General features: G+C 41.9%; 2 protein-coding genes across 3 annotated transcripts in view; one reads left to right on the forward strand and one right to left on the reverse strand.

Annotated features, from left to right (window-relative positions):
* The first annotated feature begins 2171 nt into the window (after nt 1–2171).
* RMC1 (regulator of MON1-CCZ1) lies at nt 2172–22853 on the forward strand. Of its 2 annotated transcripts, none has more exons than XM_019741199.3 (20): nt 2172–2424; nt 3115–3191; nt 5435–5519; nt 6345–6401; nt 7636–7722; nt 11006–11146; nt 11479–11582; nt 12835–12924; nt 13017–13122; nt 13870–13981; nt 16686–16730; nt 16996–17049; nt 18213–18341; nt 18902–19008; nt 20469–20588; nt 20929–21006; nt 21336–21440; nt 21535–21603; nt 21682–21907; nt 22693–22853. In XM_019741199.3, exons 1-20 carry the CDS (start codon nt 2323–2325, stop codon nt 22770–22772), a joined length of 1974 nt encoding a protein of 657 aa, XP_019596758.1. In that variant the 5' UTR covers nt 2172–2322; the 3' UTR covers nt 22773–22853. The 2 variants fall into 2 exon arrangements, with proteins under 2 accessions (XP_019596758.1, XP_088654062.1); XM_088797936.1 differs by having other exon boundaries at nt 21806–21907.
* Nucleotides 22558–25412, reverse strand: part of NPC1 (NPC intracellular cholesterol transporter 1) — a 53786-nt gene continuing 50931 nt past the window's right edge. The window contains exons 23-25 of the mRNA XM_019741198.3: nt 24929–25042; nt 24032–24194; nt 22558–23374 (exon numbers count right to left, since the gene is read on the reverse strand). Of these exons, the coding sequence (XP_019596757.3) occupies nt 23292–23374; nt 24032–24194; nt 24929–25042 (360 nt within the window). The 3' untranslated portion in view covers nt 22558–23291. The remainder of the gene's footprint in view (nt 23375–24031; nt 24195–24928; nt 25043–25412) is intronic.

The raw sequence follows: 25412 nt of genomic DNA on the forward strand, positions 1-25412 counted from the left end.
TAGATTTTTGAAGATATATTTTTCTATTTGAGTTTTAAAAGAATTCCATAAAATTAAAGAATTATTTATTTTCCGTTAAGTTTATACTTGGAGACATTAATTTATTCATTTAAAAGCCTGTTTTTTTTTATTTCCTATTTATTTCCCAATTTAAAAATATTAAAAGGTTACAGTTGGGAAAGCATTACTCTTGCTATTCTAGGTTTTCCAGCTTTCTCCGAAACATAGCTAGCTTTTTGAGGACTTAAGAGCAAGTGTGTAGTAGAAAGATAAAGTAGCAGATGAAGGGGGAAGGTGAGGCATTTCTCACAGAATGAGTGAGCTACTACTTATGGCTCTCAACTTTTTTTTTTTTTTCATCTCTCTAATGACTTCTGGGACAGAAAGAACACATAATCAATTAGAACATTTGACACAAAACCTTAAGAACATTATCTGGGTAAAGCATCAAATGAGCCAAGATTTATGAAAAATGTGGAAAATGTCAAAAAGGATTTGAAAAGTTAAATTTGAAGCAAGAAACATAAGTCCATTGCTTAAAGTGTTAGTATATTGTTATTAACAAAAACAACTAATCATCTCCTATTTCAGCTTTTTGACGTTGTATCATATTTAGAAAATAATAAAACATTGAACAGATATTGAAGACTGTTCCCCAAAATGTGACCCACCCCAAATTCATATGTTGAAGCCTTAAACCCAAATATGAGTATTGTATTTAGAAATAGGGTCTTTAAGGAGGTAATAAATGTTGAGTGAGATCAAAAGGGTGGGACGTTAATCCAAAAACGACTGGTGTCCCTATAAGAAGAGGAAGAGACACCAGCGATCTCTCCATGCAAGCACAACGGAAAGGCCATGTGAGGACATAGTGAGAAGGCCGCTGTCTGCACCCCAATGAGAGAGGCCTCACCAGACACCAACCCTGCTGGCACTTTAATCTTGGACTTCTATCCTCCAGAACTGTGAGACAGTTTCTGTTTTTTAAGCCACCCAATCTGTGGTACTCTGTTATGGCAGTTCAAGTGGCCTAATACAAAGTCCAAGGTTGATGTAAATTTTTTTGGTGGGTGGGTGTTGGGGAGGGCATCCTACTGCTTCAACTGATTCTTAAACTTTTGCTTGGATGAGAAATATCCAAGTTATTTGGGAAATTTTCAGATGAGATTGTATTGGAGCAATAAATAACTAATACAATTGGTAAGAGGTCCTGAATCAATTCAAGAGGTTTACCTTTCATGGTGATTTTGACTTTGGGGAAGAGCCAGAAGTCACTCGGTGCCAGATCCGGTGGATAAGGTGGATGAGGACACACCACAATGTTTTCACTTGACAGAAATTGCCATAGCAGGAATGATGTGACAGGGAGCCTTTCTGTTATGATCAGAAAATAGGGTGAATGCTGCTGCTGAGTGCCATCCAACGGAAAGGCAGGGATCCTCACTACAGGAAGTGGCACGTTGAACCTTAGTAACCGTGTGTGACAACTTTCAACTTGTTTGATCCAGTCGGGTGTAAGCTACGGTTGAGAGAAGGTGTATTTTAAAGTGTGCCATAAATCATCCTCCATGACAATGCTCCCTGTCACTTCACTTCTGGTACAGCAGAAAAGTACCATTTCTGTTGAGAATGGACACCTAGGGATCATCACTGATCACTCCCTTCTGGCTCTCTGTTCCAGCCATTGAATGAGGAGTTCCCCCATCCCCTCAAATATTAAAGCCATTTAAAAAAGGCTTTCTGACCTGCCATCTAAGCTAGGGTTTCCCTGTTAACATGCTCACAGCATCCAGGTGCTGACCAGAGCCCTCACGTCCCTTACTAAATCCTTTCAAAAGCAAGATGAGCCTTCCTTTCCTAGACCAGGGGAAGCCCTTTCCCACGAGGGCAACCGACGCTGCGCAAGCCTCCTGGGAAGGATTGAAGCCAGGACTATCACAAACTAGGGAAAGCGCGGGTGGGACTGGGGGCGCTGCCATCCGACCCCGCACGGCGTTTTCCGGTGCCGCAGCACCCCGCCCCAGACCGGTAAGCCTCCGTGAGACCCAGCCCTCCGGGAAAGGGGAGGAGCCTCTCGCTCCGACGGGCCCCACCGCGGCTCGGCGGCCGTAGGCCGTAGCTTGTTTAAGCGCAGAGAGCCGCAGGCCACGTGACGGACGGCGTGGGGGCGTGGCACCAGGAAGCGGCCTCCGCGCCCGCTGGATCGCCGCCGCCGCTGCCGCTACAGCCACCGCCAGTCCGAGACCCCGCACAGGGCGCTGCTCGCCTGGTTCCACGCTGGCTGCCGCCTCCGGACCCCCCGCCGCCACCGCGGCGCCCGCCATGGGCGAGGAGGACTACTACCTGGAGCTGTGCGAGCGGCCGGTGCACTTCGAGAAGGCGAATCCCGTCAACTGTGTCTTCTTCGATGAGGCCAACAAGCAGGTCCGGCCAGCCCGCACCCTCTTCCGCGCGGCCGCGTTCGCCCAGCCCGCCGCTCTTGGTGCCCCAGGGTTGTCTCGCGCGCCAAGGCCAGGTGTCAGGGAACCAGGCCCGGGCCCTCTTCTCGCGTCCCGGCGCAGGACCGGCGCCAGCGCCTTCCTGGTGGGTGGGCGGAGGGACCAGGCTCCACCGCGGCCAAGGCTCTTCAAAGTGACAGCTGGGTGGATCCCGAGCTGGCGCCATGGACCCAGCGCACTTTAGCCGGTGTGGTCAGTTATTAGCAAGCCAGTCTTTTCTTGGCGCCTTTTGTTGGATTTAGACATTGAAATTTTCATTATTCTCGGAATTTTGGAAAGTGGGGGGGGGGCGGGGGGGGGAGACCCGACGGCAGTGCGGGGAGTAGCGGGGAGTGCTTAAGCTGCGCTTTTGTTGAACCGATTAAAACTTGGAGGCATGGGGCCCCCCGACCCGGTCCTACACAGTGGGCAGGCAGCACTTGGAACGGTCGCCTTTTTGGTCTCTACTCTCTTTTCTTCAAATTCATGGGAACATCAAGCATCTGCAGATTGATATGTGCCGCGTTGGTTTAGTTGAAGCACGGGTGAGGTGTATCAGAAATACTCACTTGTAGTTGGTGTGTGTGTCCAGTCTTTCAAAGTTCAGACCATTAACATTGCTGCTTTTCACTCCCAGGTTTTCGCTGTTCGATCTGGAGGTGCTACGGGGGTGGTCGTTAAAGGCCCAGATGACAGGAATCCCATCTCGTTCAGGTAACAGTGTTAAGATTTTTAGAATAATTTCAACATGTAAACAAAATGGTGTTTCCCTTTCTCATTCATAGGGTAGTTTTAAATTTTTGTCCTTTGCCTCACCTAAGAGGTCGCGCGTGTGTGTGTCTGTGTGTGTGTGTGTGTGTGTGTGTGTGTTTAAGTAAATCCCTGTCTGTAGAGAGAGGGAAGCAGACACCTGCTCTGCAGTCTTGGTGGCACATAACTGTACTTCCTGTGAGTGAAATATGTAGAGTAGTTCCCTGTTGATTTGGGAACCAAATACTCTGAAGTAGGGCACCTATTTCCTGGTACTTGAAATTAGCAAGTCAGGGCATTATTGACTTCCCATTTCCGGTTTTTTGACTGCGGAGGACCTTCATTTCCTCATTTGGCCCAGGTCTTTCCAGAGTGTCTGCAAGGTGGAGGAGATTCCTGGGTCAGTGTTTTCATGTAAGAATGTATATTAAGAAAATCCAAACACAAGTTGAACCGCCATAATTATGAATAGCAGCCTCTTTCACTTTCAGAAGTATTTCAGTTTGGATGATAAACTATCTGGTCACCTTAACTCCTGTAATTACAGGAGAAGAAAGTACAATGTAGGCCCCTCAATTCAGTGGTGATCAAAAAGTGTTTTACAGTTGGCCTGTGTTGATAGCAAACAGTTTTTGAAGTAGAAAATGAATCGCACATCATTTGTGTGTCAAACACGGGTTGCAGCACCATTGCTGGGCACCTGGCATGTGAAGGCTTTGAATTAGCCGGGCGCCCTTTTGGAGAACTCATAACTTTAGTGTGGGAGACACATACTATTTACTTTGACAAGTGCTGTACCAAGAATGCAGGCACGCAGAAGAGATGTGACATCTTGGGACAGGATGGGGAAGGGCTCAGAGAGGAGGTAGCCTTTGAGCAAAACTTGAGAACTTGAATGGAATGATTCTAGGTAGAGAAGAGAGGAGGTCTTCCAGTTGGAGAGAACACCAAGTGCAAAGGTGAGCGAGCGTGATGTTTGGGAGCTCCAGGTCTGTGTAACTGAAGAGCAGGTGTCCATGCAGGGAGGGGGCGGTGGTGATGCTGTGGCCACTGGCAGGGGCCGGCTTGACCCTTAAGGATTTTGTTATGGAATTGGGGCTTTATCTTGTTACTGTACATTTCTAAGGTGGGGTATGGCATGATCATATCAGTGTTTGGAAAGCTCATGCTTTTCCCAGCCTTGAGGCTGGATTAGTTGGGAGCATATCAGAGCCAGGGCAATCGTCTGAGCCAGGCTTGGTGAAAACCAGATGGAAGGCGGTGTAGACTGATATGGCATAGGCACTCAAGGGGTGCTTAGGAAGATGTCTGGTAGGACTCGGTGGTCAAAATGAGAGTGAGCCCATGATGGTCCCGTTTTGGGGGCTCAGTAGGGTTTGAGCGGAAGATACTGAATTTATCCTCTTTTAAAAACATTTATTTTTAATGGCTTTACTGTGGTATAATTATTAAGTGCACATACTTAACATGTGTAATTGATAAGTTTTGATATAGGTGTACATCCATGAAATTATCACAATCAAGATATGAACATCCCATAGCCCTAAAGTTTCCTCACGCCCCTCTGTATTCCATCCCTTGACTTCCTTTGAGGTGGTTCTGAGACTTCAAGATGGGGCTGTCCTGAGCCTGTGGAGTAGTGAATGGGAAAGAGGACACTTCTGTCTTCCACAGGCTTTGCTGTGAGAGTGATGGAGAAAGAGGGCAGTTGTTTGTGGAAGTCACTGTGGGTACAGGCATACCTTGGACATAATGGCAGATTTGCTTTCAGCCCACGGCAAGAAAGGGAGTTATCAGAATAGAGTGAGTCGTAATCTTTTTGCTGGTGTGCATTGAGGAGGTGTCTTGTCTTTAAGTTGTAAAAAAATACTGCAACATTTGTGAAGCTCAATAAAGCAAAGCACAATAAAAAGAAATATGCACGTATCTACTTATTTATGTCTGAAATAATTCTCAGAGAAAGTACAGGTGATCGCAATTCTTCCATCACATGTTATCTGCAATACCATAAATTTCTCCAGCAATTTGTTGCCAGTTGGATTGTTTCTTAAAAAGAGGTTCTGCTAATGGCTTCAGAAACATAAGTTTAATTAACTAAGATTTGCTGCTTTGTGAATATTTAACTAGTTTTTTTTCTTCTCACGAAATGATAGAAGCTAGAATTCAGTGATTAAGTTTAACTCTTAACATACTCTTTCTTCTTAAAGAATGGAAGACAAAGGAGAAGTGAAGTGCATTAAATTTTCCTTAGAAAATAAGATATTAGCTGTTCAGAGGACCTCAAAGACTGTGGTAAGACTTATCTTTAAATACAGTATAAAGAAAGGACATTAGAAGTACATTTGGAAGAGAATGAATTGCAAAATTTGTTATTTTAATGTCATGCAAGCTATAGTTATGTTGCATTGTATTTGAGCCTATGGAATTCTTCAAGATAAGAAAGATACTTGAATGGATAAATACTTATGACCTTAGTTGGCATTTTTGACTTAAAAAAAAAAACTAATTTGGAACCTCTGGCATCTTTTGTATTGATTAATAGCTGTATTGACCATAGATTGCATGAGGTATATTTTTTTGGGTACTTTGTGAATTAGCCTTGCCAGAGTAACTCCCTTTATTCACTTCGCTCATCTTTGAATGCTTGACCTAACAGGAACAGATAGTCAAAGTTGGAGCAGCTTGTTGGCATTTTAGCCTTTATAAATATTCAACGTCACCATTTGTAAAGTAGAGGAAAAGCTGTTGAGAAAGATGCAAAATCTATTTCCTTCTGTCAGTATTAATTGCTATAATTTTTGGAAAACCTGTTGTAAAATGTAGAGCAACACATTTCTCTGAAATCAACTATTTGAGGAATGAATTTTCAAAATCAGTTTCTAAGCCCTAACTGAATATTTGGATTACTTCTGTTTAAAAAATTGAATTGTCAATTTGCTGCTATTAAGGAGGCAGATTGTCCAAATGGGTCTCTTTATTGTTCCTGTCTGGGTTTTTGTCAGTTTTTTTCTGCTTACTTTTAAAATTTATTTGTCTTTTCCTTTTGTTGTATATCAAAGTAGGTTGACAGTATGCTGCCTGATCCACATTTCTCCTTTGTGTTTTTTTTTCTTTCAGGATTTTTCTAATTTTATCCCGGATAGTTCTCAGCTGGAATATACTCAGGAGTGCAAGGTATGGTCCTGGCATCTCCCTGTGGGTTGGCATTTAACTGGGTGAGTTACATGGTGGAGATGCAGGGCAGGGTGGTAATTGAGAGCACAGACTTGGAGACATACGGTGCTTTATGCTGAGGTCTGCTGCATGTTGGCTTTGGGACTTCGGACAATTTTTTAAAAGTTTCTTCATCGGTAAGATGGAGTTGGGAGGATTAAATGGATGACAGATGTTACACACCTAGCAGTCTCAGTACTTGGTGGCTGTTGTCTTCCTGTCGCCCCTGACTTCTCCTTTGGGCTGGCACATCTGGGTCAGATCCTGTATTCCTTTCATAGTCGCCTCTTTGGAGGTTTGTGGAAGAGGATGTTTTTTTCCCTTTCCAATGATGTTTTCTTTCCTTGATTTGTCCTTGTTATGTCCTTCCTCTTTCTTTCCCTGGGCGTAGATTCTAATTCCTATTCATTAGATTTGCTGGGTATAATAAACTAGGCAAGAGAGGGCTCAGTTACAAGTAGCAATGTGGCACCCTGGAAACTAGCAGAATCGGGTATGAATGAGGCATGGCTCTGGCATCTTTGTAATGGTTTTGCTAAGTGGAGTTCAGGGTGGGCTCTACAGCAAGGAAATGCACATCTGCCAAATAACAACCATTCGCAGACTTCTAGTTCCTCTGTGTGCAGCAGAGCTATTCTCATAGTTCTGTCTGTCCTCAGGCTCGGGGCACAGCTGTTCACCAATGAGTCAGGCGTGTGGGCTCAAGGCCACCAACTCCATTTTGGTCAACACTCGCTGAGAACCATTAGGCCTTTCTACTTGTATAACACCAGTTTTCTTTTTTTTTTTTTTTTTTTAATTTATTGGGGTGACAATTGTTAGTAAAATTACATAGTTTTTAGGTGTACAATTCTGTATTACATCATCTATAAATCCCATCAACACCAGTTTTTATAATGTCTTTAACTAAGAATATCAGTTCTCCTTTGGTTCCTAAAGGTAGAAATTGATATTTGTGAGTGCTGGTCAGTTCCCTTTCCACAACACTCAGGCTTTTCCTTCTGTTCTGTTGACTAGGAGGAATTAAGAATCAGATGCTTCAGTAAAGTGTTACAGGTGAAAATCCGGGAACACTGGATTAAAAAAAAGAAGTTTGAGTCTAAGGAACTTTTATTAAAGAATACTGTAAGCTTTTGAAAATATTTATATATATGTTTTTCTTGTTAATTCAAAATCTTTCTATAATCTTTTTTAGACCAAGAATGCCAACATACTAGGATTCTGCTGGACCAGTTCTACTGAAATTGTCTTTATTACAGATCAAGGAATTGAATTTTACCAGGTATTGTATTTACCACTGATGTTTGCTGGAGAAAGGTTTGTAATAGCAGTTTGGCAGCTTTGTGAATTTAGCACTAAATAGACATTTTGAGATTCTAGAGCTTTCGTTTCTTGCTTGGGTTTTGATTCTTTTTTTCCATTTATAAGTAATACATGTGTTTTATAAAATGTTCAAACATTACCAAGATACATGAAAAGTAGATGTCCACCATAATCCCTAGAATAACTGTTATGAACAGTCTGGTGCATATTCCTCCATTTTTTTCTACACACACAAACATTATTATTTTTTACAAAAATGAGAATAGTGTATATAAACATTTGTGGCTGGCTTTTTTTTTTTTTTTTTTTTTTGCTTAGCAGTATGTCTTGGACTTCTTTCCATGTTTTATTCTGAGTCATATTCTGCTGTGTGGCTATACTCATTTATTTAATCAGTTCCTTGTTGATGAATGTCTGGCTTATTTTCAGTTTTTCGTGATTATAAACAATTCCCCAGTGAACATGTTCGTAAACATTTCTTTATATTCTTGACTGAGGCAGTTCTTAGAAGGGGGACCACATTACAGGTATGAACATCTAAAAAGCAGAATAGATATTGCTAAATTTCTTCCAGAGGTTTGCACTTGCACTAGCAATGTACAAATCTCTATTTTCTACATCTTTGCCAGAACTGGATATTATAAGTCCATAGACATTTGCGAATCTGAGAGGGAGAAAGACATTTTAATTTACATTTTTCATTATTAGGAAGGTATGTATATTTTCATTTGTGTATTGTCCATTTGTATTTCCTCCTTTGTGACCTGCCTCTTCACCTTAAAAAAAATTTAGTAAAAAAACACATAACATAAAATTTACCGTCTTAACCATTTTTAAGTGTATAGTTCAGTAGTGTTAAGTATATTCACATTGTTGTGAAATAGATCTCCAGAACTTTTTCATCTTGCAAAACTGAAACTCTCTACCCCTTAAATAATTCCCTTCCCCCCATCTCCCAGCCCCTGGTAACCACCATTTTATTTACTATGAATTTAACTACTCTAAGTACCTCACATAAGTGGAATCATACAGTATTTGTCCTTTGTGACTGGCTTGTTTCACTTAGCATAGGTCCTCAAGTTTCATATTGTATGTAGTATGTGGAAGAATTCCCTTCCTTTTTTTAAGATTGAATAATATTCCATTGTGTGTATACCACATTTTATCCATTCATGCATTGAGGGACACTTGGGTTGCTTCCATTTTTTGGCTATTGTGAATAATGCTGCCAAGAATATGAATGTGTAAGTAAATCTTTGAGACCCTGCTTTCAGTTCTTTTGGGTACATACCCAACAGTAAGATTGCTGGATCGTATGGTAATTCTATCTTTAGTTTTTTTTAGGAAGTGCCATACTGGTTTTCATAGTAGTTATAACATTTTGTGTTCCCACCAATAGTCCACAACGGTTCCAGTTTCTTCACGTCCTCCACACGAGTTGTTTTCTGTTTAATGAATAATAGTCATCCTTCTGGGCATGAGATGATATGTCATTGTGTTTTTGGTTTGCATTTCTCTGGTGATTAGTGATATTGAACATCTTTTCATGGCTTCTTGGCTATTCGTATATGTCCTAGAGAAATGTCTAATCAAGTCCTTTGCCCATTTTTGAATTCGGTTATTTTATTTGTGTTGTTGAGTGGTTGGAGTTCTTTATATATTCTGGATATTAACCCTTTATCAGATGATTGGCAAATATTTTCTCCCATTCCATCTGTTGATTGTTTGCTTTGATGCATCTGCCTCTTGATCTTTTAATATGTTCCAACTGCCTGACCTATTGAGAATACTTCTGAGATATGTAAGTGGAGCTAATCTAGAAGGTGTTGATTTTGTCGACCTTATGAAAGCAGTATAATTTAGAATGTATGGATAGAGGAAATACACCTGTGTAAACAAACATGAAATGTTAATGCCATGGTGCTTTGCTGTTGGGCTGTCATCAAAACCTTTGTAGTGACCAGCAGAAAGAAAACAAACTTGATATGAATCCCATATACACAGAAATAGAATTTTGTATATATGACAGCATGAAAAGGATTGATTGCTTTACAGAAGGGTTCCCTGGGGCAATCATTTAAAAGTGTAAAAGTGTATCTTTCTGTTCTCGGTAGTGGAAAAGTATACATTCAAATCACCTAGATGCTCTTCAGAACGTCAAGAAGTGTTAGGAAAAAACTGAAAAAAAAAATCCCACCTCCCCCAAACAAACAAAAAAGAAATGTTAGAAAGGGGTCCTTCACGCATCCTTATTTTATTATACCTGAGTTATCACGAAGCGTACGGCTCCCGAGCCTGACTGCCGCCTCAGTTCTTCAGTTAGTATTCTCTGAGCATTAATGTCTTGGTGGCTCTATACAGTATTCCTTAGTGTATCAGAACATCAGTTAGGTATGTTTAAAATGTGCCTTGATTATAAAATACTAGATTTGCTTGCATAGTCTCATAAACACACCAGTTAGAAAAGGGAGCCCCTCCCTTTTCTAGTGGGAACTGGAGTCGAGATGGAGACCAGGCCGAAGGTAGATGGTGCAGGCTGGGCAGACGCTGATACCACATTTTTTGCAGGAAACGAGTAAACTCGTCATATCGCCTCTAGTTGGAACCGGCAAAAATTTTGCAAAGTAAATAAATAGAGACCTCTTTTTAAACTAAAACACTGAAAGTTTCATAGAAAAATATCAAATAGATAGAAAGATATGAATATTTTACGGAAAGTCTAATTTTGGCGAGAAAATGTCAAAAAAGCCCCGCGTTACGACGCGATTTGGCGGGAAAATGCCCGCTTACAAAGTGATATAGTGCCTCGTGCTCTAGGGTCATGGGGTTGATTGGACCATTTTCTCAATGAGTGAGGATGTCGCTGCTCTTTGATCTTTGGTGGGTGGTTCCTGAGAATATGGAGGTTGAGAGAGACCTGGGCCTTGCAGAAAAATGGCGAGCCGAGGCCATAACTTCATAACTGATGAGGCAGTTTCCCTCACCTCTCTGAGCCTTATTTCCTCTTCTGTCGAATATTAATGATATCCACTTCTCAGGCCTGTGACGAGGGTAAATGAGCTAATGTTTGTAAAACACTAAGCACTAGGATTGATAACAGGTAGCTGTAATAAATAAAAAATAATTTCAATTCAACTTACGGGTTCTTTCTGCTTTTTATAATTTTCTTAATTTACTGGATCAGTCTTCCGACATTTTGCTGTTCTTTAAATGAAGATTGTGTTTCTTGAACTTTGTTTCAGGTATTACCAGAGAAACGAAATTTGAAACTCCTGAAGAGCCAGAATATCAATGTGAATTGGTACATGTACTGTCCTGAGAGTGCAGTGATTCTGCTGTCTACCACCGTCCTCGGAAACGTCCTGCAGCCCTTTTATTTTAGGGTATGAGTAAGCCTCCCTTTAAAAAAAATTACTTTTGTCCCCCCCTCCTACCCTGTTCCTTTAACATCCGGATGTGCCAAGTGCTTCAAATGGGCAGGTGCCTCTAATAACCTCACTGCTTCTGACCACTAGAGGGCACACTGTACCATCCCATCACCTCCAAGAATGATTCATTCTGGGGACAGACTGAGTAAAGGAAGGACATGGTGTGACGCTGGAAAGGATAGAAACACATAGTGTGTGTATATATCCTTGATGATTTTACATAGGGAATGCTAAAACATCAAAGGGATGTAACAGACTTGTCTTAAAACTTTTTTTTTCCCCAACAGGCTGGCACTATGTCAAAGCTGCCCAAGTTTGAGATTGAATTACCAGCTGTGCCTAAGTCCACTAAACTGTACCTTTCTGAGAGAGACATTGCAATGGCGACGATGTATGTTTGTCTTTTGAGAGAACTCCTTGTAATTGCTTTTAGTGATATAAGTAATAGAAATTAAACACCCCAGGGCTACGTTTTCTTTAGGTAGCCTTGGAACACACAATCAGGACTTCCCTTTCCTGTGTTGTACCTAGATCTTATGGATATAGTAAACCTGCTATCTTCCGGGCGTTCTTTTTTTATTTTACTAGTTTTGTGGTCTTAGGCAAGTTTTTTTCACCATTTTAATCTGATAAAATGAGAATATCGAGTCACTTTTATTTCTTGGATGTCTTAGTTTTAGAATTTGTCTTTCATTCTGTGAGTTGCAACGTATGAACAATTATTTTTTTTAGCTAAAATATATTCTAATTTGTTCTAAACAACAACATAGTCTAAGTTTTTTATCTAACAAACATGAAACTGAATTACTTATGTAGGAAAGTGTATTTTCACTTGGATATGCAGCTGTATTAATTTTTAAACTTTATTATGAAAAGTTCAAACTAAAATAGGAATACAAAGAACCCCCTATAACTGTATTCAACAAATACCATCATTTTGCTTCTAAATCATTTCTGATTCTACTATAACCTGAAATAATAGTTTCCAGACTTTAAACATTTTTAGCCGTTAGAATGCCTGCCCCCACACACAACATACCTTTTTTTTTTTAAGGAAATCTGTGGCATTCTGATTTAGAAAACAAAATGAGAGCAATCTTGGCCGAAGTGGAGGTGGGGACCCACTCCCTTCCCTGTGGGAGGCTCAGCACAGTGTTAACCATTGGAATAAAAATGTGCATTCAGGAACTGGTCACACCACATTTATTAGATGAGGCTTAAAAAGGAAGAGAGATTATATTTTCCTGTGATTAAGGAATGTACACATTGTATAAATCTTGGAAAATACAGAAAGTTAAAGGGAAAGAAAACGGACTTGTCTTATCCAAGGATATCTGTTAACATGTATTTCTAATATTTTTGGATAGTATGCAAAAATATTTCCAATATTTTGGGATAGTTTTTCTTTTAAAATATTTTCATCATGGTATATTTAGTTTTGTACCCCCCCTTTTTATTAACTTTATAATAGACTCTTTTTTTTTGACTAATTGTGCTTGCTTTGCAAATGTTTTTATTGGCTGCAAAATATTCCATTAAGTGCATATTTCATGATTGACATAACTGTAGTCTTATACTTCAGCATTGACAATGGAGGAATTTCAAACAGCCAAATATGACTTATGACTCTCTTCTCCAATCAGCTATAGACAGCTTTATGTTCTCTTCCTGAGGCATCATTCACGGACCTCCAATAGTACGGGAGCGGAGGTAGTCCTATATCATCTACCACGGTATAGTTAATGCTTTCTTCCTTCTTCCTCCAATTTTAAAATTTGAACTAAAGCTTGTTGATCTATTTTTTGACCTTTCTGTTGTCCTTCAGAGAAGGTGCCTGTAAAAAGATGCACATATTAAAGTTAAATCGGACGGGGAAGTTTGCCCTAAATGTGGTGGATAATCTGGTGGTCGTTCATCATCAGGATACAGAGGTATGAGTTATGTGTGGCTGTCTGGTCTGTGTTGTACAAGTTAGGCTTGCTTGACAGAGTTGTGAAAATTGCTAGAACATTCTGAACAAACACTTGAAAGTGCTTTTTATGCTCAAAGTTTTAGAATTTCAGATGGAAGTGGGTTAGGTATTCTAAATGGTTTAGGAAAAACAGTGATTCCATGTCAGTAGTTTAAGGATGATTAAGAACTATTTCAAAAAATAACACATGAGGAGATCTGACTTTGGAACAGTTATTTGGTTGAATCAACTAAGCTGGGAATTCACGGCAGAACCACTGTGTTACATGAGTACATGGACATTGTCCTTCCTTTGTGAGTACAGATGATAATGGTTTTGAGACTGTATGGCCCAAGAGAAAGAACTAGAATGGGTCCTGCTTTTTCTACACTGTTAGCTGGGTGTCTGGTAGTAGACAAACCACTTCTCTGCCATGCCCTGGAGAGAGGTGACACCCAGATATCCTTGACTAATGAAAATGCTGCAAGTGAAAAAGATCCGTTTAAATCACTTAGAGCTCTTCAAAGGAAGCATGTTACAAATGTCAGGACTATTTGTGAGAGTAGGTAAAAATATAAAAGAATGTTGTGATGTGATAGCAAATTCCTCCTCAAAGAACTGGCCAGTAGGGATGGAATACAAACATAGACTCTAAAGGAATCTGTCATAGCAAGATGTTAGGTAACAAAAGGGTTAAGCCAACCCGTGGTCTTTTTTTCCACTCTAGACATCGGTGATATTTGATATCAAGTTAAGGGGAGAGTTTGATGGCACCATTACCTTCCATCACCCAGTGCTTCCAGCTCGATCAATTCAACCCTATCAGATTCCCATGGCAGGTAAAAGGGGTCACTGTGTAGTTGGGGGCCACATTCAAGACCGAATGAGGAGTGTGTACAGAGGGTTCTGGATCTGTTGGATTTTGTGAGGGGCTCTTTTTTTTTTTTTTTTTTTTTTTTTAACTGATTCTATCAGCTAAAATTGTGTTGTTGTGAAAAGTATTTTATAAGAAAAATGGATCTTCTTCTGAAGAAAATAGAATGATTTCTCTTCTCTGAGCTTTAAAATAGAGAGCTGTGATTACTCATTGAAGCTTAAATTTTAAATGTGGAATAAGCCCTTGACATTTTCTGATTGCCAGTGCTCTGTAACCCTGACATTAAACTTGGCTGCTTACGGCTGTTATTTTAATCTGGGGTCACTTTTCCTTCTCTTTCTCGCATTCTGTGTCTTAGTTAGGATAAATAGTGCATTTCCAGACCGATGGTGACAGTAAGTGCTTAAGACTGTGGGTCTCGGATTGTTCTAGATCAGTCCTCCTACCTGAGGTGGAAGTAGGAAGTTTGAGAGGAGGTCAGGATTTCAGAGAAGGGGGAAGAAACCATTTTGTTCTTTTGCCTTTTCCCAGTGTAATCGACTTTAAACAATATTATGCTCTCAAAGGAGAGTGGAGTACAGAGTAAGTTAGTTGAAGTTTCGGTGTGTAAACCATACAAGGGACACATTTGGGACTCCGGTAGCAGTGTTTTCTTATGAAAAGGAATACTTGTCAGATAGCATTGGTGGCTTGGCCCTGCCTGCAGTCAGGATGTCCTTGGACTTGTTACAGAGAAGGTCCAGATCAGGCTGCCCCCGAGAGCTCAGCAAGGACACTGCCTCCGGCCTGCTTTTCTGGCCTTGCTGCTTACTAACTCTCCCGCAGAGTTTGGAAGGAAGGAGGTAGTCCTCACATTTGAATTGGTCTTTTGGCCTTCTGTGTTCTCTCCAGCTTCTTCCTTTTCCCTGGGTAATAATGTTAGCATTATAAGCAGACCTAGTTTTATTGTGCTTGGCTTTGTTGTGCTTCACGGGTGTTGGTTTTCTTTTCTTTTTTTTACAAATTGAAGGCAAGGCCCTCCACAGCAGAAATCACCACTGGCTTTCCCCAGAGTCGCTTTCCCTACAGACTTGATTTTACCCCAGACTTACTTCTCCCCCCAGATTTGCTTCCTCCCATCCCGCACACTCGCTTTTACCCCAGACTCACTTTTACTCCAGATTCACTTCCTCCCCAGACTCGCTTTCCCCCTAGACTCACTCCCCTCCATTCACTCCTCCCACACTTGGGAAGTGAACCTGTAATGTCCTAGAGGTATGCCTGTAAAAGAATAGATTGTGTCAATTGATATATCTTGTAGCTGCTGCTCACTTGGCATGAAGGTAACTGCTAGTAAATTGGGGAAAAAACAACTCTAAATATTTAAAACTCAGTTCTGTCCCGTTGTTTAGTAAGACTAATTAAAAGGCAGTCAGGTTCTAAATGGCTACTTATAATAAAGCTAATGCCAGGAGTGGTCAAAACAATAGCCTAGACTCAGAATAATAAGAATTCAAGGGTCCATCGAATCTCTGGGCTTCTAGAGTGTGGGTTGGTAAAGCAGTTTTTAAGGTTAATGCCTTTTTGTTTTGTCTTTCCTGCTAGATTGTAAGCCCCTTGCAGGCTTGTAGCATCTTTGTATCTTGCCCACCCTGTGCCCTCACAGGACGTGCATTCAGGAAGAGCTTGTTGGGCTATTTGGAAACCTGAAACCAGCAACTTTGGGGAGAGCCAGCTGCCCTCATTATACTCCTGTTTTTGGTCTCTTGGACCAGTGGTTCTCAAACTCTACATTAGGGTCACCTGGGGGGTTTACAAACCAGAGCTACCTGGCTCTCACCTGAGAGCATTTAAGTCAGCGTGATGGGCAGTCAGCACTGAGGCCCACATGTAAGACCCTTATTCTTAGGTTCCAAATGCAAGTGTTTTTGCTCTCGCTTACCTGATGGGGCCCTTTCCTCTGTTATGGGGGTCTGTTAAAAATTACCACCCTTTCAAACCAGCTGATTAAAACCTGTCTTCCGATTGTACCTGGATAATTGGAAGAGAACTGGGAATCGTGTATAGTTTATAGGACTGCATTTGTCAAGTGCACTGTGGGCTACCCACGAGCACTGTAACAGGTCGTTACAAGTCCCTGTCATGTGAAGTTTTCTTGGGCCTGCTTCCCAGATCTCTGTGCCTGGACCCACTACTGTGTGCAGTGGAGAATGGAGCTAATTATTTAGATAATTAAACCACAAAACACTTGTTTTGAAATATTCTCAGTGAACTGAGTATTTGATTTTGAATCTTCCAGGTACATTTCTCAGTTCTTTAATGTGCACGTGTAAATGATGAGTCATCTTTGGTTATTAAAAACAACAACACTGTGAACAAAGGCTTGACATGCTTTCTCCTTCTTGGGAAGACATTTTCTTGGATTGTTCTCAACTTCCCCCTTCCTCCCTATATTTTATCAGTGGGACATGACAGTTCACTTCTTCCCTCGTTTGATGACAGTTGAATTAACACGTTGCGTATGGATCACGAAAATCTTCATGAGGGATTTAAACCCCGCCGTACGCAACGTGTTAACATTTGCTGAAGGCTTTAAAAAGTATTACATTTTACTTAAGTACTAGTATCGTCAGCATTTTCTGGGTGCACCGTCAGGCCTTGCACACTTGTGTTTTCTCCACTTGTAGGTCCTGCTCCTGTGACCAGCCAGTCTCCTGTCCCATGTAAACTCTGTATCCTTTAAAAGGCAGTGGCGCTGTGCATAGAGGGAAGCTGTTACCCCTCTTTACCCTGGTGTCTAAGAGGGTCCTGAAGCTCCGTCCTCATCAGCCGGAGTAACGTCTCAGGAACCACAGCGGACAGTTTCTTAGAGCTTCTTACCGTCAGGGGCGGGCATTTAAAGCGCCTCAGCAAATGGGGGAGGGGCGAGTGCTAATCTGAGCTGGGTTTGCCTTTTGTTTTCATCTCTTCTGGTTTAGAATTTCCTATGACATGTAGATTCTTCATCCTGGATTGTCTTTCAACCTGACATCATTATCAGCGCAAGCCAAGGTGGGTCAGAGGGGACGACCGTCATGTTAGAGAGAAAATAGTGCTTGTTGACTTTGGATGACAGTTGTAGCCAGTGACATTTTCAAGGTGACTCCCTGAGAAATGACCTCTCCCTTCAGCCTGGGAATGGGATCATTTTTCACTTTATACTCTGTTCTCTACTATGTGTATATTTTATCACGAGCATAGACTGTTTTATAATGAAAACAACTAAGAATGGCCATTCCCTGCTTTAAACCCTTTCATATATGTCCATCTGAAAAGCCAGACCCCACAGCATGGAGTGCAGGGCCCTCCCTGCCCTCTTCTGACCTCCCACCATCATGCACCCCTTTCTGTTCTGTGTACCTGGGGGTGCACTCCTGTTTCTCACGGTGCTGGGGAAGCCTCCGTCGGGATGTTCTATTCCTTGGTAATCCTCCACACCTTGAATCTTCCTGTTAGAGTACTTTCCATATTAGTCTTCAGTCATCTGTGCATTTTCCTGTTTTGCCCACTGGGATTAAGGAGAGAATTAGCCCTAATGCCCTAGGTGGCATCCACTGTATGTCATGAGTTCACTTCTGTCCATCCAGAATGGCACTAGCTCTGTACCAGCCATGGGAGAATTGAGAAAGGAGGCACTAAGGTCGCTCTTAATATAGCGTTTAATTCTCTCACAGATCCCGGTTGAGAGAGGCTCTGACTGCCTACCTGGCAGTGAGTGTTCAGGACATTTATGGATTGATGAATGGATGAATTATGAAATTCCTCTGGAGTCACTTTTGACCAATGAGCCATTACAGGAGAAACCAGAGCATAGGGTTGGAGTTAATGCCACATGTTAACATCTTTTTCCACCTTCAAGGTTAAAAGGGGGCTAGGTGTGGGGAAGGAGCTGCTGTGAGTTGATTAGAGAGCTTGTTGCCCCGTTTTGAAGGCGATACACTATTGATATACCTCTTAATGTAGAGGGTTACTTTGTGGTATGGAATCAACCATGCGTGCGGTAGTTTGGCTGTCAGTCCTGTTGTCAGGCATGTGTTGAATGTCCTCAGCTGTGCTTTGGCTTGTAAGAAAAAGCCATTGAGTGTGTTTTCCCCCATGACTCCTTAGGGGAGTCACCTTTTGGGCTTTTGTTCCGGTTTGCATCATCCTATTAAATTTGCTGCCTCTTAAATCAGGTTACCTCTGGAACCTCCAAGTGAAACTTCAGCCCATAGTAAACCTCTTGCCAGATAAAGGAAGACTGATGGACTTTCTCCTCCAGAGAAGGGAATGCAAGATGGTCATCCTGTCTGTCTGTTCGCAGAGTAAGTGGGTGAACCTTCCCAGTCAGTCTGATCAGAGGATTAGGCCTGTGCTACCCAGCACCTTCCAGTGGGAGCTGGGCCACCTTTTATGCCTTGCCTGTAGCTGGTCACCCCATTCTTCACTTCAAGGATGGATTATTGCAGCTCCTGGAGAGGCTACTAAACATAAAAATGCCTTGTAGAGACTTTGGTAGAAAAGACTAAATAGAATAAATAAATAAAGGCTTAAAAAAAATAAATAGGTGAAAACGAACCTGAACCTGGGCACATATGTGGGTCTGGGGCTACCATCGCTAGCTTTAAAACAAACATTCTTCCAAGTCACTGCATATCTACTCTGACAATATTCTACAGATATCTGCCATAGCTGTTTTTGCTAGTAACAAGAAAGGGCTTATGAGTGAGGGGAAGGCTTTAGGCCTCTAAACTAGACCATTGCTCTGAATGCCCTGTAGAGGTATGTTTGCACTGCTCACACTTTGAGATTAGTTTTTCTGTCATAGCAACGTGTTCTGAAGTTGACAAAGTTGGTTGACCTTGTAAATGTTGATTCTTTACAGTGTTGAGTGAGTCAGACAGAGCAACGCTGCCTGTGATAGCCACTGTTTTTGACAAACTCAATCATGACTATAAAAAGTACCTGGACGCTGAGCAGAGTTATACGATGGTAAGTTATATGTACTATGATGAGGGTACTTCCACGCCCCCATCCCTACCCCTGTACGTTTGTAATTATCATGCAAGATTTTGATAGAAGAACGTCACTGAGGTTTGCTATGTGCCAGAGGGCAAGGTGGCCACAGTGGGGGAGCAGGAAATTCAGAGTCCCGGCATCTAACTAGCTTGAGGCTGTATCTCAGTGCCTTCACTTTTTAAAATCTGTGTTTGATCTTACACGTAGATAGAACCTTGGTCTTACCTCTATTTTATAGATAAAATTGGTCTCAGCTTTGCATTATTTTATACGTTTCTGCCAAGCCAGAGTCTAGTCTTAGAAATATAATAATTTTGCTGTCTTTTTAGTCAGTTTTCTGTTAGTGATGATTAAATATTAGCACTGTGCTGTTCACATAGTAGGTTCAAATATTTGTTGTGATGGGCTGGAAAAAGTTAACCTGCCTTATTACCATATTCTGCTATACTGTTAGTGTTTCATGTCTTCTGAAGTGAGAAAGTTTAGGACAAGTGGAATGAATAATTTCACTTAAAAGGATCTGATTAGTCCTAAAACTGAAAATGGAAGTGGTTTTAAACAATAAAAATCCCCGCACTCTACTCACCTTTAGCTACTCAAGGATAGCAGGACTGACACAGGCTGCTGAAGGGCCAGTGGGACCCTGTCCCGTCAGACATGGGGGGAGGGAGGGGCTGAGCTCCTCCAGAGCCTTCTCTTGGTCCTGCTACTAGTGTACTGGGCTGTGGGAATCGGTAGGTCTGATCCCAAATGGCAGTTTCTGTGTGTCCCTGCTCTGTGGCTGCTGGGTTTCAGACACCCTTGCTAGTCAGGAGTGTGGCCAGCCATGTGCAACATCGAAGCACTTGGCTATTCTCAGACACGCGGGTTCTCAGGTGCCGCCACAGCTCCTGCAGCATCTCACTGAGCTGAACGGCTTTAAAAAAGTTAGGCTGCAGGAGTCAGGATCGTCTCACAGAGCTTTCCTATTCAGTAATATTTGGGGAGCCTTGCCTTAAAAATCTAAATATAAACTCATTACACAAAGTATTCACTGATTTTAAGATCAGGGCTTCATATAATAAAGATGCAGCAAGCCATTCCATTTTTAGTGGATAACAAATACCAGATAGGCTGTGATTAAGAAATTTAGATAGGGCATTATGTTAAGAGATTAAAACAGTATGATGTCCCTTAAGGGAAAACTGTGGCTTATGTTGTTTTTAGTTCTACCATGAACATTGGCCTATTTTCAAGATGACCAACTGTGACTTTCTAGACTCTTCCCCAGCAAGCACAGGAAAAAGTTTTGTCCAAGTAGTGAAATAAGTATCATCTCCTGCTCAAATCTGAGGTTCACAGCACCTAGGAATTCATTGTTTTTGGATTAGCTGAAAACACACCATTGCCTAGATGATTAAGCTGTCATGTCTCGGCTGTAATGTCTCGCCTAGGCAGTGGAGGCAGGGCAGAGCCGGAGCAGTCCACTTCTCAAAAGGCCGGTGCGGACCCAAGCTGTGATCGACCAGTCTGACATGTACACCCATGTCCTGTCGGTGTTCACGGAAAAGAAGGTAGGTGACAGCTCATCAGCCGCTTCTGGACTAAGGATTCTCAAAACAGATCTATTTGAAGGGAATTGAGAACAACTAGAACTCATAATGTGATTCGAGTACCTGGGCTATCTTCGGTGAGGACTTGTGCTAATAGTTTGGCTTCTAATACTCAGATCTAAACATGCTCATCGAGGGGGCGGGGGTGGGGTGGTGCGGGTTCTGGAGGGACTTGTGCAAAACCAGCGAAATAGCACTGGGCCAGTTTAACATGGAAACAAGGGAGCGATAAATGAGGGTTATATGTAGCTGCCTTTGCAAGTCTTTGATGTTTCTAAGACCATTTTTGTTTTCTCCATAGGAGATGCCTCACAAATTTGTGATAGCCGTCCTGATGGAATATATTCGCTCTCTTAACCAATTTGCGATTCCAGTGCAGGTACCTTCCCATCAGGATGGGTGGTCCCAAGTCAGAGGAGCAAGGAATAGTTTTTTAAAATGACAGCACTGTCAATGACTAAGGTGGCTCTTCCATATGCTAAGAGGTGCTGCCTGCCTGACTCAGAACCCTGAGCGCCTTCCTGATATGACAATGTTGTCCTTAGTTAGAACAAGTGCTATCACATCAAGTTGGGTTCTTTCACCTGCACACTGAACCCACTTCTCGTAACAATGGAAACTTTGACTCATCAGTTAGAATAGCTGCAGTCCTTGGCAAACCTAGCCAAGGTTCGCGATTTGGACCGCCTTCCCTTTTTTTATCCTCAGCATTACGTCCATGAGCTCGTTATCAAGACGCTTGTCCAGCACAACCTCTTTTATATGCTGCATCAGTTCCTGCAGTATCATGTCCTCAGTGACTCAAAGCCTCTGGTCGGTATCACAAGATACTTACTTTTGTGATTAAAAACTTCAAGTGTAACTTTCCAACATCTGATGCTGAAGAGTCTGAAAATTTGTCTTTCAGGCTTGTCTGCTGTTATCCCTAGAAAGTTTTTATCCTCCTGCTCATCAGCTGTCTCTGGATATGTTGAAGGTAACGGACACATCAGAGTTTTAAGCTGCATAAGAGTCTGTCTGTTGCTTCCATTTACCTGGACTTTTCTCTTTCTAGCGACTTTCGACAGCAAATGATGAAATAGTAGAAGTTCTTCTTTCCAAACACCAAGTGTTGGCTGCCTTACGGTTTATCCGGGGCATTGGTGGCCATGACAACATTTCTGCACGGAAATTTTTAGATGCTGCGAAGCAGACTGAAGACAACATGCTTTTCTATACTATCTTCCGGTTTTTTGAACAACGAAACCAGCGTTTGCGAGGGGACCCTAATTTCACACCAGGTGAGAACATGGCAGTGGTGAAAAGGCCTGGGGCAACCAGACTTAGCAGTAGCAAGAGAATGCTGGCAGCTGGAGGGTGAGAAGCCTTTTGGTAAGAACTCCTGAGTTAGGTTTGTGAAAACAAAATGTCCTAACATCTGACCTGCCCCATAGCCTGTTATTTGTAGTACATGTGAATTCGGTATGCTCATGGATCTGAGTTATGCTCTGGAATTTGAGGTATGTTTCGGATAGAGAAACATTCAGGGCCCAATTCAGGCAGCCTAAACACAGCTCATATGTCTGATAGCTGTTCTTGGAATGTCCCCTTTTGAAGAATCAGGGCAGGAACTGGTGGCGAAGGGTTTTAAATGGCCTGGGGCTTATTTATGTTCGGTTTTAGGCAGGAAACACTGGCAAATCATTCTTACCTCCAAAGTTATGAAATCTAAGGCATCCTCTTCCTTAGGATGGGGAAAGAACATACAACTTTATTTTGGATCTACCAACTTTTTCTAGCTTAGTGCACCACGTAAGATGGCATTGAGGACCATGACAGGTTAGTTTCTCTACTTGTCTCTCAGAGCAGATGGTGACTTGCTAGGGGATGTACAGGTCCCTGACCAGTTTCGCAATGGCATCAATTGTGTAAATAGGACAGCTCAAAAGCGTAGGAAAACAAAAGTATTTTATGAAAGAAAAATAAGTTAAAACCCAGTATACACATCAATAAGCGGCACTGTTCATTCTCGTTTTCCTCTCTTTTTGTGCCACATCTAATGGATTAAATCTGTTTTTCCTCATAGGAGAACACTGTGAAGAACATGTTGCTTTTTTCAAACAGGTTTTTGGAGACCAAGCTCTAATGAGGCCTGCAACGTCCTGAAATCCCTTGCTAGTTTTTTTATATATAAAAATGTGTACAAAGTTAATTTATTGCATTAATAAAGCTCTTTAAACTACAAAATGTTATAATAAAGTATATCTGCAGTATCCTCCAATGTTAACTAAAAATATGGTATAGACCTTGTGTGATGGCTTCCTCCTCAAAAAAAGGAGAAACGTTGCATTGATTGGCCTTTAACAAGTGTCAGTGAGCGGATCACATTCACAGCCATCCTAGTGTCAACCTTTCGCTTTCTGAAGAATTAGGTTTCATTCTTGGAGAACTGGAAGACGCCTTCGTGTCCTGGGGTTGCCTTCAGATTTCGTAATACTGCTTTACAAGTCCGATTTGCATTCCTGAGTTGAAAAGCACTGTGGCCAAAGCTGCTGCTGTTAAATCACCTCAAGTCTGGTAACATCTGGTGTTCATTCAACTTAGCCTTGACAGTGCAGCTACTGTCCAGTGGTGAACTGACCGACCCGCAGACACAGTTCAAAGTCCCCTCACCCTGTAGGAGGGTTAGAAATTTAGGAGTTGTTCTCTCTCTGTACCTTTGTATCGCTCTTGAGTGGCCAAACTTTTGGCTTTATTTATTGATGGTCCTGTGAGGGATAAAAAGAATAACTTTTGTATTATTTCTTCAGGCGAAGAGGAGATAGTTTATACTGTAACAGAACTACCTTTTCTATCCCCCAGAAATGGAAAAGAAAAACCCAAAAAACCCAAACCCCTCATTTTCTCCATCTATTTCAATGCTTCAACTTACAAAACTATAAATCAAGCAAATGAGTACTGTTCTCCTTTAAACCACGTCATTATGGATGCTGATCATAAGGATGGTTTCAAAATAAGAGATGAGGGGCAGAGGCAGCATTTTGCTAGAACAGTGAGTCAGGGAAATAAAAGCTATTGTTTTCCCGCACTGCTGGGTTGTGACCCAGCTGTCGGCCATCACTGAAGGACATTCATCTCAGCAGGGAGACGCCACCCGGGGCGGCTCACATTGTGACTCATTCATGTCTGACTTCACAGCCTTGTTCAGCAGACAAGTCAAGCCTCCAGAAAAGAGTTTACTAATGAAGTGGTTTGGACAGTCAAGAGGCCCCTGATAGGATTTTTTTCTTGTAGAAATTTTTTACTCAGTATTTATCAAATGACCATTAGTACAAGTTCGAATACTTCAAAAGAATGTTTCAAGATACCATAATTTTTTAGTAACATGCACACTCCATCCCACTTGTTTAGGAATTAGAACTTACCTATATAACTGAGTAAGACAGGGAGGAATATCAATCCATGAGTGGCTCCCAGTAAGACCATAGCTAAATACATCCTGAAGTAAAATATCTGGAAAATTTGAGATTTGGCAAAGGCTAACACCACAATCCCACCAAATTTTGTAAGTGTGATTCCACTGAATACCTAAAAGAAGAGAGGGGGTATTAGAAACCACTTTTATTAACCTATTAGAATTGAACACTTCCTAATACAGGGATTTCTTAATAGGGTCAAAAGTCAGGGGGACTGAACCCCAGCGTTCAGAGTTACTGATAAGGAGCACCTAAAATTGTTTTACTTGCTGAAACAAAAAGGTATCATAAGGGTAAAAGCTGTGTTTTCTACATACACACTATTCTGTCTAAACTGAGCTCATAATATTCTCAGATGAAAACTATTTTAAGTATCTAAAATTGTTATAAAACAAAGTTGTAGTTGTTACTCTGTAATGGTATTTTCTTTAGTGGTAAAACAATTGGTTGATAGGCTAAACCAGGATATACAGTTGAATGAACCAAGGAGATTCTCAAGACATCAATTACAAAGTGCTTGCGGGCGCTTCGGCAGCTGCCTTGCTTTATCAACATGTGGCAGGCCTGTGTTTTACATGGAAAAGGCTCTGGTTCTTAGATCCAGCCGCTGCTGTCTTCCTGCTTTCACCATACTGCTGCCTACAACAGGATTCACCAACAGGAACAGTTCTAAAGAATTTCAGGACATAGCTATTTCATGAATTGCCTGCAAACTTGTCATCCTTAGATGCTGCTGCTAAGTAAAGGATCCAAATTCTGTTTTCCCTACTGGATTTTAAAGTGCCTTCTGAGAAACGCTCGCTGAGCTGAGCACTCTGCATTGAAATTTCTGCCCAAGTCACTTACAGAACTGCCCATGTGAGACAGCGCCTCTTCTGCCCGTTCCACGCGGCTTCCTTTGGCACTCACTGTGAACGCTCTCGTTATGTGGCTGCAGAACTCCACGGAAATGCCACAGCTCTGAAATAAAGTGCTTCCTTTAAAATGGGTCTTTTCTCGTTGGAAATCATAAGCAGCCAATGCCTTTCCCAGGATCTGTGGTTATCAGGGCATCCTGGGAGGTAGAGGCGCCCTAGGAATCCTCTGACGTATATTATAAAGCCCCCATCACACCAACTTCAGTGCACCAGGACCTTGAAGAACCCTGTAGGCACAACACCCAATTCTCCAGTTTATACAGCCGCTTTGCCTTCCTCCCAGGAAGCTGCCGAAACCGCTTACGGTTACCCCAGCTTCCACAGAGCCAGCACACTGTCCTTAATATGTTCAGTTCTGCCTCACTGCCACGCCACCTGGGGCAGCGTTCATATCTGAAGTACAGATGCACTGT

The sequence above is a fragment of the Rhinolophus sinicus genome, chromosome 4, assembly GCF_057876585.1.
Source record: "Rhinolophus sinicus isolate RSI-liver-muscle chromosome 4, RSI-T2T, whole genome shotgun sequence".
Taxonomy (NCBI): Eukaryota; Metazoa; Chordata; class Mammalia; order Chiroptera; family Rhinolophidae; genus Rhinolophus; species Rhinolophus sinicus.

Coding starts and splice junctions, on each gene's coding strand:
- RMC1 (XM_019741199.3), top strand. CDS start 2,323: ATGGGCGAGGAGGACTACTACCTGGAGCTGTGCGAGCGGCCGGTGCAC. Junction 16,731..16,995: donor TCCTGTCCCATGTAAACTCT/GTATCCTTTAAA, acceptor TATGACATGTAG/ATTCTTCATCCTGGATTGTC. Junction 17,050..18,212: donor CATTATCAGCGCAAGCCAAG/GTGGGTCAGAGG, acceptor CTCTTAAATCAG/GTTACCTCTGGAACCTCCAA.